The sequence below is a fragment of the Polyodon spathula genome, chromosome 16, assembly GCF_017654505.1.
Source record: "Polyodon spathula isolate WHYD16114869_AA chromosome 16, ASM1765450v1, whole genome shotgun sequence".
NCBI lineage: Eukaryota > Metazoa > Chordata > Actinopteri > Acipenseriformes > Polyodontidae > Polyodon > Polyodon spathula.
This window is the reverse complement of record NC_054549.1, coordinates 38,229,763-38,248,608: the sequence shown is the minus strand read 5'-3', so window position 1 is coordinate 38,248,608 and position 18,846 is coordinate 38,229,763. Positions and strand designations below refer to the sequence as shown.

Genomic DNA, 18,846 nt, shown 5'->3' with positions numbered 1-18,846 from the left:
ACAGCAAAGTGTAATACAGTGAAGCACAGCAAAGTGTAATACAGTGAAGCACAGTGAGAGCACAGCAAAGTGTAATACAGTGAAACACAACAAAGTGTAATATAGTGAAGCACAGCAAAGTGTCACTGATGCGACTGAAGAAGATAAACCCCGGTACTGACAGAGGGATCTCTTCCAAACCCTCACAGGTACTGAGCAACAACCCCTTAGACAAGAGTACCATAGCACAAGCATTGCAAAGAGGGACGTAGCACAGGGAAAGCATTGCAAAGAGGGACGTAGCACAGAGAAAGCATGATACAGCATAGACCAGCACTGCAAAGAGGGACGTAGCACAGGGAAAGCATTGCAAAGAGGGACGTAGCACAGGGAAAGCATGATACAGCATAGGCCAGCATTGTAAAGAGGGACGTAGCACAGAGAGGTCTGGTAAAGCATATTCCAATAAAACATGTCAAACCAGGGTAAAGTATGACAAATGCACAGTATAACCATGGGAAAAGCATAGGGGAAACTGACAAATTTACCATTGTGATGGGTTTGGACACTCCACCTAGTGATATATTATTAAAGTCAGCATTGCATTGAAACCCTTTATAACAGTAAACCATAGTAAGTTTGCATGGTCACTTTGCAGTTTGCTGTTCTTTTACACAATATGCTATCCCTGCTCTTGCAATGTTAACCATATCTTTTATCATGGTTTACTATGTGGTTTACCCTGCTTTTCCTTGTTAGAGATGTCCTCTTCTGTTGCTTCACTTGACCCTTCTATACACAGTACTCCCAGACAGAGAATGAGAGATCCCTCCTGTTAATTAATGTATATTCGGTTGCAGGGACTCTTTCAACGACTGGTCATTCCACTAACTATGTCATTGCCGTGGAGCTGCCAACCGAGCAATCTCAGTGGCACTGGATCAAGCGTGGAGTGGCTCTTATTTGTGCCCTCGACTACTAACACAAACAAACCAACACAGAACCCGTCCATTACAGCCCAGTGCTGCTCTAGCCTGTAATGTCGATTTTCTATTAAGAATACACAAATGCACTGGTTTGACTGTATTGTTGTGTTCATGTGCGCTGTGTTTTGTTGTGCGAGTGTGTGTTTGTCTAGGTGCTGGGCGGTAAGCATGCTCCATGCTGAAGCTAGCTGTTTGTTGCAGTGCTCTGTGAAGGGTCACCTTTTCCTTCAGGGATCGGATTTCACAGCAGCTTGGCAGCCTGTGCTGTGGCAGCTGATCATAAAGGAGTTATTTTTAACCCTGCACATCCTGATGATTTTCTGTGATGGCACTTCACTGCGTTACACAAAACGATACTGCACAAGGAGATCGAAACGTACAGAAAAGAGCTCCGAAACACACGCTCACCAGGAATGTAAAGCCAACAAAAAGAAAATGCAGTAGTATTGAAATATTTATGCCATACATGTTTAAAATCATCTCGGGCTATTAAAAGCTAATCTGTTTGCCAAATCTGTATAATTATTTATTCAAAGAAAATTCTACTTTACATGATTTAATAATATTCTCATAGCATCCGACATTGATAAAAAATGTTTACTAGTTTTATTTTATCAACTGTATTCTTGATGTTTTTTTTCTGACTTGCCAAAGCCTATAGCCTATGGCAATATATATATATACATAAACAAATTGCACATGCTTTTCAGAAAATGGTTTGTTTTTGTTCTTATTCTTTTTCTACAATCTGAACAATAGCTTGATAAGATTTAACACTTAACACACACCAGCATGTGGGGTATGAGGATTCCCAAGAACAGTGGAACAGAGGAGGTGCTTGCATGTGCTGTACACCACCTGCTAATATCTTGCAATCGCTTCTGCTTGCATGCAGCCCAGGGAAACAATATTGACATTAATAAGAGGGGGCAGTACGTGTGGGCATCGCTGTGCAATTGCTATCTAAGTGATTTCCCAAAAAGAACCCATGTGTTTTGTGTGTTTGGTCGCTCAGCTGATAGATGTGTTAGTGTCCTCGGCTCATAGCTGAGATTGCAACACCATTAGGTAATGGAAGTCCATACCGCTGCAGTGATGGCAGGAGTAACTGGAGAACACTGCCTCTCGCTAGCTGCTCCTGTTTGTTTTTCAAGGGGTGTTTCTGGTCTCAGCAAGCCTGAGATAAATGAATCTCTCCCAGATCTGAATTATGTCTTCAACCATACAATTAGGAGGGATCCTGTTTCTAGCCAGGGGATGCGTCTGGTGAAAATGTAATTAACTACTATATATATATATATATATATATATATATATATATATATAGAGAGAGAGAGAGAGAGAGAGAGAGAGAGAGAGAGAGAGGGAGAGAGAGAGAGAGAGAGAGAGATTTACTGTAAATTACATTCAAATTGACTACAGGAAATCAATTAGTTCTGCAAAATGTAACAGACTGGGCTGCACAAGAATAAAGCACACCAGCCTGCTTTGCTAAGCTGCCTGTCTGAGACACAGCGATTGGAAAGAAACACAGATCTAAAGGAAATCCATTTATCAGGAAACCAATGCATGAAGAGTACGTCCTGTAGTATGAGAGAGATGTGGAATTGTGTACTGTGGACTGCAGTACGAGAGAGATGTGGAATTGTGTACTGTGGACTGTAGTATGAGAGAGATGTGGAATTGTGTACTGTGGACTGTAGTATGAGAGAGATGTGGAATTGTGTACTGTGGACTGTAGTACGAGAGAACTGTCTTTACTGCACAATGTAACCGGGCAGAGGCTGCTTGTGAACCAGCGACAACACACTCCTCAAGAGAGCAGAGCCACTGCACCCAGGTCACTAGCATGAGCAGTTACAGAGCTCCCAGCCTCGCTGCTCACCTGCCAGGGGTCACACACTCCTCAAGAGAGCAGAGCCACTGCACCCAGGTCACTAGCATGAGCAGTTACAGAGCTCCCAGCCTCGCTGCTCACCTGCCAGGGGTCACACACTCCTCAAGAGAGCAGAGCCACTGCACCCAGGTCACTTGCATGAGCAGTTACAGAGCTCCCAGCCTCGCTGCTCACCTGCCAGGGGTCACACACTCATCAAGAGAGCAGAGTCACTGCACCCAGGTCACTTGCATGAGCAGTTGCAGAGCTCCCAGCCTCGCTGCTCACCTGCCAGGGGTCACACACTCATCAAGAGAGCAGAGTCACTGCACCCAGGTCACTAGCATGAGCAGTTACAGAGCTCCCAGCCTCGCTGCTCACCTGCCAGGGGTCACACACTCCTCAAGAGAGCAGAGCCACTGCACCCAGGTCACTAGCATGAGCAGTTACAGAGCTCCCAGCCTCGCTGCTCACCTGCCAGGGTCACACACTCCTCAAGAGAGCAGAGACACTGCACCCAGGTCACTAGCATGAGCAGTTACAGAGCCCCCAGCCTCGCTGCTCACCTGTCACACACTCCTCAAGAGAGCAGAGACACTGCACCCAGGTCACTAGCATGAGCAGTTACAGAGCCCCCAGCCTCGCTGCTCACCTGCCAGGGGTCACACACTCATCAAGAGAGCAGAGTCACTGCACCCAGGTCACTAGCATGAGCAGTTACAGAGTCCCAGCCTCGCTGCTCACCTGCCAGGGGTCACACACTCATCAAGAGAGCAGAGTCACTGCACCCAGGTCACTAGCATGAGCAGTTACAGAGCTCCCAGCCTCGCTGCTCACCTGCCAGGGGTCACACACTCCTCAAGAGAGCAGAGCCACTGCACCCAGGTCACTAGCATGAGCAGTTACAGAGCTCCCAGCCTCGCTGCTCACCTGCCAGGGGTCAAGAGAGCAGAGTCACTGCACCCAGGTCACTAGCATGAGCAGTTACAGAGCTCCCAGCCTCGCTGCTCACCTGCCAGTCACACACTATCAAGAGAGCAGAGTCACTGCACCCAGGTCACTTGCATGAGCAGTTACAGAGCTCCCAGCCTCGCTGCTCACCTGCCAGGGGTCACACACTCCTCAAGAGAGCAGAGCCACTGCACCCAGGTCACTAGCATGAGCAGTTACAGAGCTCCCAGCCTCGCTGCTCACCTGCCAGGGGTCACACACTCATCAAGAGAGCAGAGTCACTGCACCCAGGTCACTAGCATGAGCAGTTACAGAGCTCCCAGCCTCGCTGCTCACCTGCCAGGGGTCACACACTCCTCAAGAGAGCAGAGTCACTGCACCCAGGTCACTAGCATGAGCAGTTACAGAGCTCCCAGCCTCGCTGCTCACCTGCCAGGGGTCACACACTCCTCAAGAGAGCAGAGTCACTGCACCCAGGTCACTAGCATGAGCAGTTACAGAGCTCCCAGCCTCGCTGCTCACCTGCCAGGGGTCACACACTCCTCAAGAGAGCAGAGTCACTGCACCCAGGTCACTTGCATGAGCAGTTACAGAGCTCCCAGCCTCGCTGCTCACCTGCCAGGGGTCACACACTCCTCAAGAGAGCAGAGCCACTGCACCCAGGTCACTTGCATGAGCAGTTACAGAGCTCCCAGCCTCGCTGCTCACCTGCCAGGGGTCACACACTCCTCAAGAGAGCAGAGTCACTGCACCCAGGTCACTAGCATGAGCAGTTACAGAGCTCCCAGCCTCGCTGCTCACCTGCCAGGGGTCACACACTCCTCAAGAGAGCAGAGTCACTGCACCCAGGTCACTAGCATGAGCAGTTACAGAGCTCCCAGCCTCGCTGCTCACCTGCCAGGGGTCACACACTCCTCAAGAGAGCAGAGTCACTGCACCCAGGTCACTTGCATGAGCAGTTACAGAGCTCCCAGCCTCGCTGCTCACCTGCCAGGGGTCACACACTCCTCAAGAGAGCAGAGTCACTGCACCCAGGTCACTAGCATGAGCAGTTACAGAGCTCCCAGCCTCGCTGCTCACCTGCCAGGGGTCACACACTCCTCAAGAGAGCAGAGTCACTGCACCCAGGTCACTAGCATGAGCAGTTACAGAGCTCCCAGCCTCGCTGCTCACCTGCCAGGGGTCACACACTCCTCAAGAGAGCAGAGCCACTGCACCCAGGTCACTAGCATGAGCAGTTACAGAGCTCCCAGCCTCGCTGCTCACCTGCCAGGGGTCACACACTCCTCAAGAGAGCAGAGCCACTGCACCCAGGTCACTAGCATGAGCAGTTACAGAGCTCCCAGCCTCGCTGCTCACCTGCCAGGGGTCACACACTCCTCAAGAGAGCAGAGTCACTGCACCCAGGTCACTAGCATGAGCAGTTACAGAGCTCCCAGCCTCGCTGCTCACCTGCCAGGGGTCACACACTCCTCAAGAGAGCAGAGTCACTGCACCCAGGTCACTAGCATGAGCAGTTACAGAGCTCCCAGCCTCGCTGCTCACCTGTCACACACTCCTCAAGAGAGCAGAGCCACTGCACCCAGGTCACTGCATGAGCAGTTCAGAGCTCCCAGCCTCGCTGCTCACCTGCCAGGGGTCACACACTCATCAGCAGAGTCACTGCACCCAGGTCACTTGCATGAGCAGTTACAGAGCTCCCAGCCTCGCTGCTCACCTGCCAGGGGTCACACACTCCTCAAGAGAGCAGAGCCACTGCACCCAGGTCACTAGCATGAGCAGTTACAGAGCTCCCAGCCTCGCTGCTCACCTGCCAAGGGTCACACTCCACAGCAGCAGTGCAGCACACAATGTACGTTTGTAATTTCTTCTAAATGCTTTTTCCCAGTAAAAGGAAATTAAATTGCTCAGCCTGGCAGTCTTTTATATAATCCACAGCTGCCTTTGCACTTACAGTTTTTACTGTTTTATTGGGCTTATTTTTCTTTCATGTTGTCCTTGGTTTAGTGACAGCGGGAGAGTATTTAAATACATACTGGATGTACTGTGTGTTCCATGTGCATACCAAAGAAAGCATCAGCTATTGAATCAAACCTTGCGCATGCAGCTAGGCCATTCGCAGCACAGTGTGGAAGCACATTCTTTTCAGAGGTGCTGAGAGAAATGCTGCAGAGAATGGCACTTTACGAGATGCTTAAAAAAAACTGTTTTAGTTCTTCTATTATGTTCATTCTTTTCCCCAGGCAATCCATCATTTTCTTTATTAATATTGTCTTGTTTGAAAAAGTTTTCATGGCAACACAGCGACAAGAGTTTAGGGCGACGTTCATGATTGAGGATTCTTTTGTTTAAACCACCAATCAGAATTTGAAGCCTGTGTGTTTTGCTTCTCATCAGTATTTGCTTCTTTTGTACTGTGCATGCTCTGCACTTGCTCGCCTTGTTTTCCGCTTACTGTGTCAGAAAAAGGTCTCGACTTCAATGGTTTAAATGTGTTGCTATTAAGAAAGTATAAATGGATAACATTATTACTGCTGAGTATTTTTGCAGCATGGGTAACGCTACCTTCCTAAGATTATTGAAGTGCAATGTAAAGATGTGGTGAGCGTGTTTGTTGACTGTTTTCAAACACGGGGAATTCATCGTCTCTGTTTCTAAAGCATGGGCAGTGTGCATTCCTAATCGTAAAGAGATGTGTTGATGGCATTTCTTCTGCTTTTACATATTTGTAAAATAACTATTTGAAAGACTAGTAACCAGTCCTGTATTCCGTCTTTTTTCATTGTATAAACAAGGGTAGCAGTTTCTGACACCACAATACGACCCGTCAGAATTTATTGCCATCTTTTCCCCACATTGTACAATAAAACAGGGGTAAGCAATTTCTGATGGGGAGGCAAATTGCGACATCGGTAATCTTCAGATTTGGATGCCGATGTAGGGCCAGAAAGTGGTGCATCATCAGAATGTGGTACGCATACCAAAACGTGACGTGTGTTAGGTCAGAAAATTGTACTTTTGTACTTCAAGTCTTTTAATGAATTCTGAGTGTCATTTAGTGTGATGAAGTGCCATTCGCTTTTCATCAGTCTGGTGGATATATTTCCTGACTCACCTCACATGAGATGATGTCATCAACGTGACTGAGGCGAGTCACCGAAATCTGACACCAAATCAAATGACCCTCCTTCTTGACCTTTCAGGATCCTGCACTTTATGAACCCGAATCAACATGCTGACCTCCCGCTGAACTTCACTGCAGTCCAAAATACCGAAGCACTATCCAACACGCACACAGTATTTCCATTGCACACGTTCAGAATATACCCCATAAAACCAGACAGCATCAGGTGTGAGGATTACTGGAGTTGATCAGGAGTATAGTGCTGACATTGAAGCATGAAATGCGTGTGTGTGTGTGTGTGAGTGTGTGTGTGTGTGTGTGTGTGTGTGTGTGTGTGTGTGTGTGTGTGTGTGTGTGTGTGTGTGTGTGTGTGTGTGTATATATATATATATATATATATATATATATATATATATATATATATATATATATATATATATACATACATCGGAATAATGACATGTTTGCACAACTACAGTATACTGTACAGCATCCCTATTATAAACAAGCAAACCCGAGTGGACTCCACTTGTTGAATTGCTGGGAAGTGCGCGGGTACGTCTGTTTGTAAGAAATGGGCCTGGGAGTCGCAATATAAACACCATGCCACGAAGAGACAGGTAATTACCGTTCATTAAAATAAAAACATAAAGCAGTCACATTTCCGGAAGATCTTTGGCAGATCACTGCCTGAAGCGCAGGAGCTGTTGCTGCTTTTCACGCCCCTTCTGCTTCGGCAGCCTGCGTCTTTAAGAGCTGCGTATGAGAGAGAGTGGACCTGGAGGAGCAGTGACGTGTTTTGGAAATCATTAGCAAGTGAGCCGAGCTGTCCGGGCAGCGCTCTGTGCCGGCTTTACCTCATTGGATAGCGTGGGGCTGGACTGCAATGGCACAGAAGACCTGAACACACACAACCGGACTGTATGGTGGTGGTTTTTTTACGTTTTGTTTAATTGTTTTTTTTGTTGCCTGTACCTTTGTTGTTGCTAAAAAGAGATTTGATATTTACGTGAGAGGATCGTATATTTCGTGCAGATTGCGCATGATGTGTGAAGCACAGAAAGCGTTCTTAAGAAACACTAATACATTGTAATGAATAACAGCCGCTTACTGAATGCCAACTCCTTTTAATGTATTATTATTATTATTATTATTATTAATCTGGTTACTCATCCGATACTCATCCAGTAAGAACAAAGGTGTTTAAAAAACAAGTTAGACTGGAAGGAAGCATTTAAACTGCCAAGAAGATACGTGTACTGACTGTCATACTGAGTACAAACTAAACCGAGTCGCCGCTGCCCTCCTGAAACTGAACCCGAGCGGCACGGAGTCACCGCTGCCCTCCTGAAACTGAACCCGAGCGGCACGGAGTCACCGCTGCCCTCCTGAAACTGTCGAGCGGCACGGAGTCACCGCTGCCCTCCTGAAACTGAGTCGCCGCTGCCCTCCTGAAAGAACCCGAGCGGCACGGAGTCACCGCTGCCCTCCTGAAACTGAACCCGAGCGGCACGGAGTCACCGCTGCCCTCCTGAAACTGAACCCGAGCGGCACGGAGTCACCGCTGCCCTCCTGAAACTGAACCCGAGCGGCACGGAGTCACCGCTGCCCTCCTGAAACTGAACCCGAGCGGCACGGAGTCACCGCTGCCCTCCTGAAACTGAACCCGAGCGGCACGGAGTCACCGCTGCCCTCCTGAAACTGAACCCGAGCGGCACGGAGTCACCGCTGCCCTCCTGAAACTGAACCCGAGCGGCACGGAGTCACCGCTGCCCTCCTGAAACTGAACCCGAGCGGCACGGAGTCACCGCTGCCCTCCTGAAACTGAACCCGAGCGGCACGGAGTCACCGCTGACCTCCTGAAACTGAACCCGAGCGGCACGGAGTCACCGCTGCCCTCCTGAAACTGAACCCGAGCGGCACGGAGTCACCGCTGCCCTCCTGAAACTGAACCCGAGCGGCACGGAGTCACCGCTGCCCTCCTGAAACCGAACCCGAGCGGCACGGAGTCACCGCTGCCCTCCTGAAACCGAACCCGAGCGGCACGGAGTCACCGCTGCCCTCCTGAAACCGAACCCGAGCGGCACGGAGTCACCGCTGCCCTCCTGAAACTGAACCCGAGCGGCACGGAGTCACCGCTGCCCTCCTGAAACTGAACCCGAGCGGCACGGAGTCACCGCTGCCCTCCTGAAACTGAACCCGAGCGGCACGGAGTCACCGCTGCCCTCCTGAAACTGAACCCGAGCGGCACGGAGTCACCGCTGCCCTCCTGAAACTGAACCCGAGCGGCACGGAGTCACCGCTGCCCTCCTGAAACTGAACCCGAGCGGCACGGAGTCACCGCTGCCCTCCTGAAACTGAACCCGAGCGGCACGGAGTCACCGCTGCCCTCCTGAAACTGAACCCGAGCGGCACGGAGTCACCGCTGCCCTCCTGAAACTGAACCCGAGCGGCACGGAGTCACCGCTGCCCTCCTGAAACTGAACCCGAGCGGCACGGAGTCACCGCTGCCCTCCTGAAACTGAACCCGAGCGGCACGGAGTCACCGCTGCCCTCCTGAAACTGAACCCGAGCGGCACGGAGTCACCGCTGCCCTCCTGAGTCACCGCTGCCCTCCTGAAACTGAACCCGAGCGGCACGGAGTCACCGCTGCCCTCCTGGGAACCCGAGCGGCACGGAGTCACCGCTGCCCTCCTGAAACTGAACCCGAGCGGCACGGAGTCACCGCTGCCCTCCTGAAACTGAACCCGAGCGGCACGGAGTCACCGCTGCCCTCCTGAAACTGAACCCGAGCGGCACGGAGTCACCGCTGCCCTCCTGAAACTGAACCCGAGCAGCACGGAGCATTCTATTGCCAGCTTCAAATGGTTATGCTTCGCTTCCTATGAACGGAGCAAGGGGAGCTGGATCTGGGGGATACAACCTAGTGGGCTTTCAGCTAATTATATATACACACATATATATATATATATATATATATATATATATATATATATATATTACACACACACACAAGGAACAATAAACTTTTTTTTAGTGTGGGAACAAAGCAGTTTTGTGGTTACTAAGGGTACTTGATCATTTACTAAAAAGAAAAAAAAAAAAGTTGGAGCCATCAGTAAAAGTTGGGAATTGTATCTGGATCCTTGGCTTCGTTGATGTAGACGCTTACACACGGGACTTTGGCAGTATATAGTTCTGCTTTTTAAGTTTTTGGATTTCTGAACTTGGTCACCTGCACTCTACGGGATTATCTCACCTGCCTGCCCTTTTCATCTTTCCCAAATTAAATTCGCCCGGTGTTGACCCGTGACACTGTGACCGGGTCTCACGAACGCAACCATGCTGCGCAATGGAAACGCACAAGAAAACCCGACCCAGACCGAAGCAGGTGGAAAAGCCCTCGCAGAGCCCGCGACCAGCCCCACGCATTTCCCCCTCCACACCTACCCCAAACTGGAGATCAAAAAGAACGCTGTCACTGACGACTTCAGAGTGTCCAGCCAGGTCCTGGGGCTGGGCATCAATGGCAAAGTGCTGGAGTGCTACTGCAAGAAAACCGGCGAGAAGTGCGCGCTGAAGGTAAGGTAGTGTGCATCTGAGAATGAGACTGTCTGTGTGCTCTACAGGCTCCAAGGCAATGCTTACCAGCCAGGGGCTGTTTGCATAAGACCCTGAAGGGTTCGTACCACTTTACATGAAGTGACTGCAACATAGCAGGTACTTAGTAAAGCCATGTGTACTTACACACAGCTCCAATGTTATTATTCAGAGTTACAGACAGCTATATGTAAGTACACGTCTATACAATGTTTCCCTGAATAGGATATTGTCTTCAATATACAATGTTTCTCTTAACTAGGGTATTGTCTTTAGTATACAATGTTTCTCTTAACTAGGGTATTGTCTTCAATATACAATGTTTCTCTTAACTAGGGTATTGTCTTCAGTATACAATGTTTCTCTTAACTAGGGTGTTGTCGCCAATGTGTTCAGCTGCTTTTTGCAACACCCTGAAACTCCAGATTCAGTTAAAGGGAACGCTTCTTTCACTGTAAGTGCATGGAGGTGGATGCTAAGGGACTGCTGGCAGGGCAGCTTCACCAGGATCATCACACAGTGTGCTTTGTTTTAATGAAATGGACACAGCGAGATTCTGCTGAGGGATAAAGAAGTGTCCCCCAGTCGATGTACCTGACTGACAGGCCTGCCCAGCGTGGAGTCTACAGTGCTTTCCTCCTCTGTGACAGGCCTGCCCAGCGTGGAGTCTACAGTGCTTTCCTCCTCTGTGACAGGCCTGCCCAGCGTGGAGTCTACAGTGCTTTCCTCCTCTGTGACAGGCCTGCCCAGCGTGGAGTCTACAGTGCTTTCCTCCTCTGTGACAGGCCTGCCCAGCGTGGAGTCTACAGTGCTTTCCTCCTCTGTGACAGGCCTGCCCAGCGTGGAGTCTACAGTGCTTTCCTCCTCTGTGACAGGCCTGCCCAGCGTGGAGTCTACAGTGCTTTCCTCCTCTGTGACAGGCCTGCCCAGCGTGGAGTCTACAGTGCTTTCCTCCTCTGTGACAGGCCTGCCCAGCGTGGAGTCTACAGTGCTTTCCTCCTCTGTGACAGGCCTGCCCAGCGTGGAGTCTACAGTGCTTTCCTCCTCTGTGACAGGCCTGCCCAGCGTGGAGTCTACAGTGCTTTCCTCCTCTGTGACAGGCCTGCCCAGGATGTGAGTGTGCAGACGCGCACACACACACACACACACACACACACACACACACACACACACACACACACACATCAGCTTCCTGGAAATGCTGTGCGTGGCCCATGGCTGGAGCAGGTGTCTGCTGAGATAAGTACCTCGACACATCTGATCTTCTTAGAATGATCTCAGAGTATTATTACTGGCTGATCAGCAAAACCACTCCGAGGCATGTTTCAGAAATAGGGTACAGAGTCCTGGCTGTGCAGCAGCATTACGCACAGACACAAGAACTATGGACGTGTTTCCAAAGCATTTCCTCCGTTCATGAAAAATCATGTTAATGTTACAAAATAAAAAAAAAATAAACACCTTTCTTCCTTGAAAGAGCTTGAGATATAGACCGTGTTTGTCTTGTTCTAGTTTTGCAGAATGAACCAGTGTTTTATGGTCCATAGAGTTCTGCTGTCGCTGCTGTGCCCGACACTTGCAATGTGGCAGCTTCCTGCACTGTGCTGAGGAGTGATTCGGAAGCGATTTCATTCCCGGCACTGCGGTGGTAATATTGTTTTATTTAGGAAATACAGTAACGCTTGTTAATCCACAATTTCTGAATATTGCCTTCATAAATTGTTTTCTCCAAAAAAAAAGAAAATACATTGAAGCATTTGAAAACCCAAGAACATTTCAAGTTGCATTTGTTTTTTAATAAGAAGAAAGATGAGGCTATCTAAAGCCATGATCGGTGACCTAGAGCCAGGAGAGGAAATCTAGAGCAAGTAGAGGTTATCTAGAGCCAGGAGAGGTTATCTAAAAGAATGAACCCATTCAGTTAAACACACTGCAAAGAACGAACCCAATCAGTTAAACACATTGCAATGAACGAACCCAATCAGTTAAACACACTGCAAAGAATGAACCCAATCAGTTAAACACATTGCAAAGAATGAACCCAATCAGTTAAACACATTGCAAAGAATGAACCCAATCAGTTAAACACATTGCAAAGAATGAACCCAATCAGTTAAACACATTGCAAAGAATGAACCCAATCAGTTAAACACACTGCAAAGAATGAACCCAACCAGTTAAACACACTGCAAAGAATGAACCCAATCAGTTAAACACATTGCAAAGAATGCAACAATGATTATACCAAGAGAGGCACGCCCCTCCCCCCAAATGAAATGAGATTAATATATGAGTGAAGGGAATGAGCTTGCCAGGTTTATTTAGTATAAAGGAGATGGAAGAGCTGTCTGCTGGTCCTGCCACGCTCCTTTTTAATTAATTATTTAATATATATCCTAATAGATGGCCGGACGCGCTATAGCCATGATTCACAATGTTTGGAGGAAGTCCGTGACTTCATCTGGAAACCTAATTGAATGACTTCCTGGACTCAGATACTCAGCCAAGCACCCTCACCCCTGTGCAGACGCGCTGGCTCAGATTCGTCAAAGTGTTTATGCCACAGCACGCTTTGCACCGAAGCAAAATCAAACTGAATGTCACCCATCTAGGAGAGGAAACAAGAACTACGGAACACTCTCACCTGTCAGACAAAAAGGTACCGGATTTGGGCTCCAGTGCGATCCGGCACAAATGAACCCTTGTCAAGACGTGTCCTACTGATGCCTTTGCACCAGTGTGGAATTCAGGATCTGACACGGGCTCCAGTTTCAGCTCAAGAAAAGTACAGCCTCATATGTTTTTGGTTTTTGTTTGTAGTGAAACTGAAATGGCTCTGTGCCGCTAGTGTTGTGGCTAGAAGTATCTGGACACATGTCTGAGGGCCTGTCCAGCAGATTGGTGCTATCCTCCTCCCTTCCTGGCACACAGTGGCTGGTGCCCTCACGAGAAAAAGCTGCCAGCTTGCTCTTGCCAATTTGAGACGAGTAGCAAGGAGACACATCTAGAAAGTCGCAGTAAGGACTCCAGCCACGTTTGCACTAGAATACCACAGTTTATCATAGCATAGCAGGGTGTAGTAAAGCATTGGCAAGCACTGTAAAGCACAGAGAGGTTTTGTAAAGCATATTTCGAAACTATGGTAAAGGCAGGTGGCACACTGACGAATGCTGTCAGCTGTGACTTTAGTGCAAACAGTAATATGAAGCTAGCTATGGACTTTAGTGAAAGTTGTTGCTTGGCAGAAGCAGTTGAGTGTCTGGGGTTGGGTGCAGTGAGGCTCACAGTGAGTTTGGTGATTGATGCTACCTGGCTCAGCTGGTCCTTCCAGTTTCTGTGTGTTTCGTAGTTCACAAATCCTCTGGTTCAAGTTCTGCTTTTTAACCCATTCAAGCCCAGTCTCCATTGTAAAAGTGTCCTATAGTAAAAGCATAGCAAAGTGTACTAAATCACAGAGAGAGGTAGGATAAAGCATATTAATAAACATGGCAAACCAGGATAAACTATGATAAATGCATAGTTTAGCCATGGGAAAATCATGGCGGAAAACTGCAAATATACCATGCAGAAATACAGTGGTGAACTCTTGTAAGGATTCCACTGTGCTGTAGTGATAAGGCATGACTAATTTACTAAGGTAAACGAATGCTACTATAAACCACACGTCATCTCTATAAATACACCTCTGTCATATTTTACTTCAGTTACATTTGTTTTCACATTGGGGCTAGATTCTCAAAGCTCTTTACTCCAAACCAGAACTGAACGACTCAGACATTTCATTTAGGGGGTTGTAAAAAGTCTTTGTTGGCTCACTCACTGAGTCCCTGTGTGACCCTGAGCAAGTCACTGAACCTCCTTGAGCTCCGTCTTTCAGGTGAGACGTTGCTGGAAGTGACTCTGCAGCTGATGCATAGTTCAACACCCTAGCCTCTGTGCGTCACCTTGGATAAAGGCATCTGCTAAATAAACTAAACATTATTATTATTATTATTATTATTATTATTATGAATTATAATAATAATAATAATAATAATAATAATAATAATAATAATAGTCAAGTATAATTGTGTTGACGGAAATACCCAACACAATGTTGAGCACAGAAGTGGCACGCAACACAGACCCAACCGCAGCCCAGAGCGAAGTCTGGAAAGACAAGATTACTGTTTCATAATCTCATCTACCAGGCCGCTGCGGGCAGGAAACGCGTGTTTGAAAGGAGAGACTCTGACACTTTAGGTTAAAGTGCCTATTCTATAAATAGCTCCATTATATGTGCTGCGCCGAGTCATAACATTCGTTTTATTAAAAACACGAGCGAGACGTTGTCAAGCAAGAACCAGTTCTTTGAGGAATGCACCAGGGGGAAGGTCACCTGCGAGCTGCTCTCAGGATAGTACAGATCAAGGAGTTATAAAGAACTCTGATAGGCACAGACTGGCACAACTCTTATAAGTTTGCCACAGGATTTTTGCCGTTTCCCCCATGCTTGTGTTGTCCTGTGCGTTCCCCAGAGTTTACCCTGGTTTGCTGTGTTTGTTAATATACTTTAGCACACCTCACTGTTCTTTGCAGTGCTTGTCTATGTAGTCTGTTCTGTAGATCATACCAGACGTACACTTATGATCTAAAGGTATCAGTTTGGTTGGATTGGCCTGATGATTCAGTTCCTCAAACAGGATTCTGTGAGTGACCCCAGTGTGCAGAATGCTGTCACCCATTGACAGAATGACCTTTCTCACGGCAATGCCGCTCCCCTGTTCTGTGTGGGCTACAGAGCAGCAATGGATTATTGTAATCTCATTGTGAAGCAGCAGCAGCATCAGCAGCAGCAGCCTGGTCATGGTGTCAGGGCTAGTGGAAAGTGTGGGTGCATCAGCGCTGTCTGCTGGTGTCTGTGGCATTCACACCCCCACACAGGGGCTGTGAGAACCAGGGTTAGTGGAAGAGACACAATCAGCAGAGCCCTTCTTAAGTCTTATGGTATATTATATTTATACAAGATGTGTGTAGCCCCATGTAAACGCCCGGCGTTACCTCCTGAACCCCTCAATATAATACAATGTGTGCAGGTAGTCTTTTGGGTTTTTTTTGCATATGAGTTTACAGTATCTGGCTGTACAAAACCCTGTTGCATTTACAAATACACAGCCAGGGTGGGGGGCAATTCCTTTTTAAAATCAATTTCAATTCCAATTCCAAGTTCTTTTGATCAATTCCAATTCCAAGTTCTTTTGATCAATTCCAATTCCAAGTTCTTTTGATCAATTCCAATTCCAAGTTCTTTTAATCAATTCCAATTCCAAGTTCTTTAAAGGAATTGACCCCAACCTGGTACACAGCCCAAGGAGAGCCAGCAAAGAGGGAACATACAAAGTGTGCTCTTTTATAATAGATGAGAGGATGAGACAGAGCCTTCGGGAAACGACAGGGAAGCTCCTATTGGAACAGGTGGACGTCTGGACATAACAAGACAGCAACAAACCCGTCCTGGTTTAATGAGGAGGCTCAAAGCAATGGGATCAGTCTAAGAGACACAGTCTTCAACACTTTAATCAGCTGTGTTACACTTCAACACAGTACGGCGTGTTCATCGCTGTGCTACTCACAGGAAACCGAAAAGACACACAAGGGAATAACGTGTAATGACTTGCAGTAATCCAGAAGGACGTGTACAGCTCAGTGTTTAAATCAAGCCCATCAACAAATACAATATGTAGAGCAGGGCTTTCAGGTCTTCACTGTAGGAGTAGAAGAAGGGGAAGCGCATTCTGGAAATCCCAATCTTACATTTTAACAGAAGAGATCAACGATGAGAAGGAACACCAAACTACATGTGTTTATTTTGTTACCGTACAAGATGATATCCTGTTCTAGACACATAACTGCCCAAAACCAGCACTCTGCTCCTGGATAATCCAATTCCCGGGACCTGTCAGCGGATCTCTTGCAGTGTAATGCCTGGCTAATCGGATCAGGCTGAGGGAACAGGTGTGCCGTGTACCCATCAGTGACAGACCGCAGGCCAGCCCCACTGAGCTGGAGAAGGGGCTGCTGCAGTATGAAGCTGAGGGAACACCACGCTACGCATTCAGGAACAGCAGCTTGAAACCTGCTTCCAGGAGACCACCGGGAGACCTAGTCTGAGCAGCTTTGCTGTATCAAACCCCACCTCTCCCCTGGTGTGCCGTGCAGTGACCTGAAATCTACTTTCTTGAAACCAAGTTCCAAGCCACAAAGTGACTAAAGCTAAGGGTTACAATTTTAGAAAAGCAAACTTTGTGTTCCCTGAGCTTTACAGGGCCCTTACAAAGGTTTATAATGCACTCTGAGTCAGCTGGAGAGAGGTTTACTGTGACAAATTGTGTGTAACAGTGTGACCCTGCACACTGCAAATTGAATGGTTTAATTGTTCATTTTCTCTTGTGTGTTTGTGAAGCGTTTTGGGATGCTTGTGGTGAAAGGCGCTGTAGGAATATGCATGGTTGTTCCTGTCCTGCCTCCTTGCCGGGTGACACAGTAAAGGCTGGAGAGGCCGACGTAGCTTCCAGGAATTCTCTGTAGAGAGACACTGGAATTCAGAACCTGATTCTATTCCTAGAACACAGAATGTACTCCATCTGCCTCTCGTTGCCCCCCATCAATTACACCGACAGGACCGCAAGAGCAGACAGCTGTGCCTGGGGGAAATGTCTTCATCTAGGGTGGGGAAGCTAAAAAAAAGGAGGGGGAGGGGGGGGGACACGACTGGAGGTCTCAGCCAGTGGAACTAATGAAAACTGACGCTCTACTGCAAAGGGTTTTGCTTAATATTCAAGGGGGCACCCTTATAACCCTTTCCCTCTGTATTTCTGTATGGTATATCTGCAGTTTTCCCATGGTTTAACTAAGTGTTTACCACAGTTTACCACATAGTTTACAATGCTTGCCCATGCTGTACCATGCGGTCGCTGTGCTTTAGTACACTGTGCTGTGCTTTTGCTGCAGGAATCTTTTATAAGGGTGACCAGGCTTTCGTTTACACAGGTTAAGGCAGTTCTGCAGTCTTCATTAGTCAAGCTGTGGGATGTTTAATTTCGATACTGATGCTGCTCTTCTGCTAGATATGAAACCCTTTCTATCTCCCCTTGCCTCACTCTAGAGCTGTTCAAAGTGTAAAGGGCTGGAGGGGGAGGCAGGGTGCGACCCGGCAGTCCTAGAGAATCCAAGAGAGACTCTTTACCACTGGACAAAAGAGCCACGTACCAGAGCCTGTAACCTCATCTCACCAGTAGGGGTCAGAGTGCTTCACACGGGTCATAAAAATAGCTGTGCTGAATATATGCCCTTAAGAGTTTCACATTATGGTTACATTTCGACTTCCATAGCATAACCAATAGCCTTCCAAAATACAGAGACTGTACACTAGTTACCGTTTACTAATATTCACAACTGAAAAAGCACACAAATATTGTGAGGATGGAACTCCATACTTTTAACAAGATGTATTTAAAGAGATGTTCCTTCCAGACAATGTAATTAAATCTGCAAGTCCATACAAAGTTAAATGCTGTGCATTTTGGTGTCGTGTCTCTGAATCACTCCCTCCCTGCAGATCCTGCACGACAGCCCGAAGGCTCGGCGCGAGGTGGAGCTGCACTGGAGAGTGTCCGGCGGGCCCCACGTGGTGAGGATCATCAGCCTGTACGAAAACATGCACCACGGCAACAAGTGCCTCCTCATCGTCATGGAGTGGTAGGTGCAGCGGGGAGTGTCACCTTACACTCCCCTTCACAAGAGTGCCATCTTACACTCCCCTTCACAAGAGTGCCATCTTACACTCCCCTTCACAAGAGTGCCATCTTACACTCCCCTTCACAAGAGTGCCATCTTACACTCCCCTTCACAAGAGTGTCACCTTACACTCCCCTTCACAAGAGTGCCATCTTACACTCCCCTTCACAAGAGTGTCACCTTACACTCCCCTTCACAAGAGTGTCACCTTACACTCCCCTTCACAAGAGTGTCATCTTACACTCCCCTTCACAAGAGTGTCATCTTACACTCCCCTTCACAAGAGTGTCACCTTACACTCCCCTTCACAAGAGTGTCACCTTACACTCCCCTTCACAAGAGTGTCACCTTACACTCCCCTTCACAGAGTGTCAAGCTTTACCCATGCGTATCCCAGGTACAGTGTCACCCCCCTTTACCCATGCGTATCCCAGGTACAGTCTTACACTCCCCTTCACAAGAGTGTCACCTTACACTCCCCTTCACAAGAGTGTCACCTTACACTCCCCTTCACAAGAGAATCACCTTACCCTTCGCACCCCTCTTCACAAGAG

At 48.0% G+C, this 18,846-nt stretch overlaps 1 protein-coding gene across 3 annotated transcripts in view; it reads left to right on the top strand.

Moving 5' to 3' along the window:
• Positions 1–9,675: 9,675 nt before the first annotated feature.
• LOC121329221 (MAP kinase-activated protein kinase 3-like) overlaps positions 9,676–18,846 on the top strand; it is a 17,684-nt gene continuing 8,513 nt past the window's right edge. For 2 of the 3 annotated variants that reach the window (XM_041274699.1, XM_041274698.1), the window contains exons 1-2: positions 9,676–10,498; positions 18,114–18,253. In XM_041274699.1, coding sequence (XP_041130633.1) covers positions 10,259–10,498; positions 18,114–18,253 — 380 coding nt within the window. In that variant the 5' untranslated portion in view covers positions 9,676–10,258. Of the gene's footprint in view, positions 10,499–15,953; positions 16,356–18,113; positions 18,254–18,846 lie in introns of those variants that run through there. The other variant, XM_041274700.1, reaches the window with a different exon arrangement.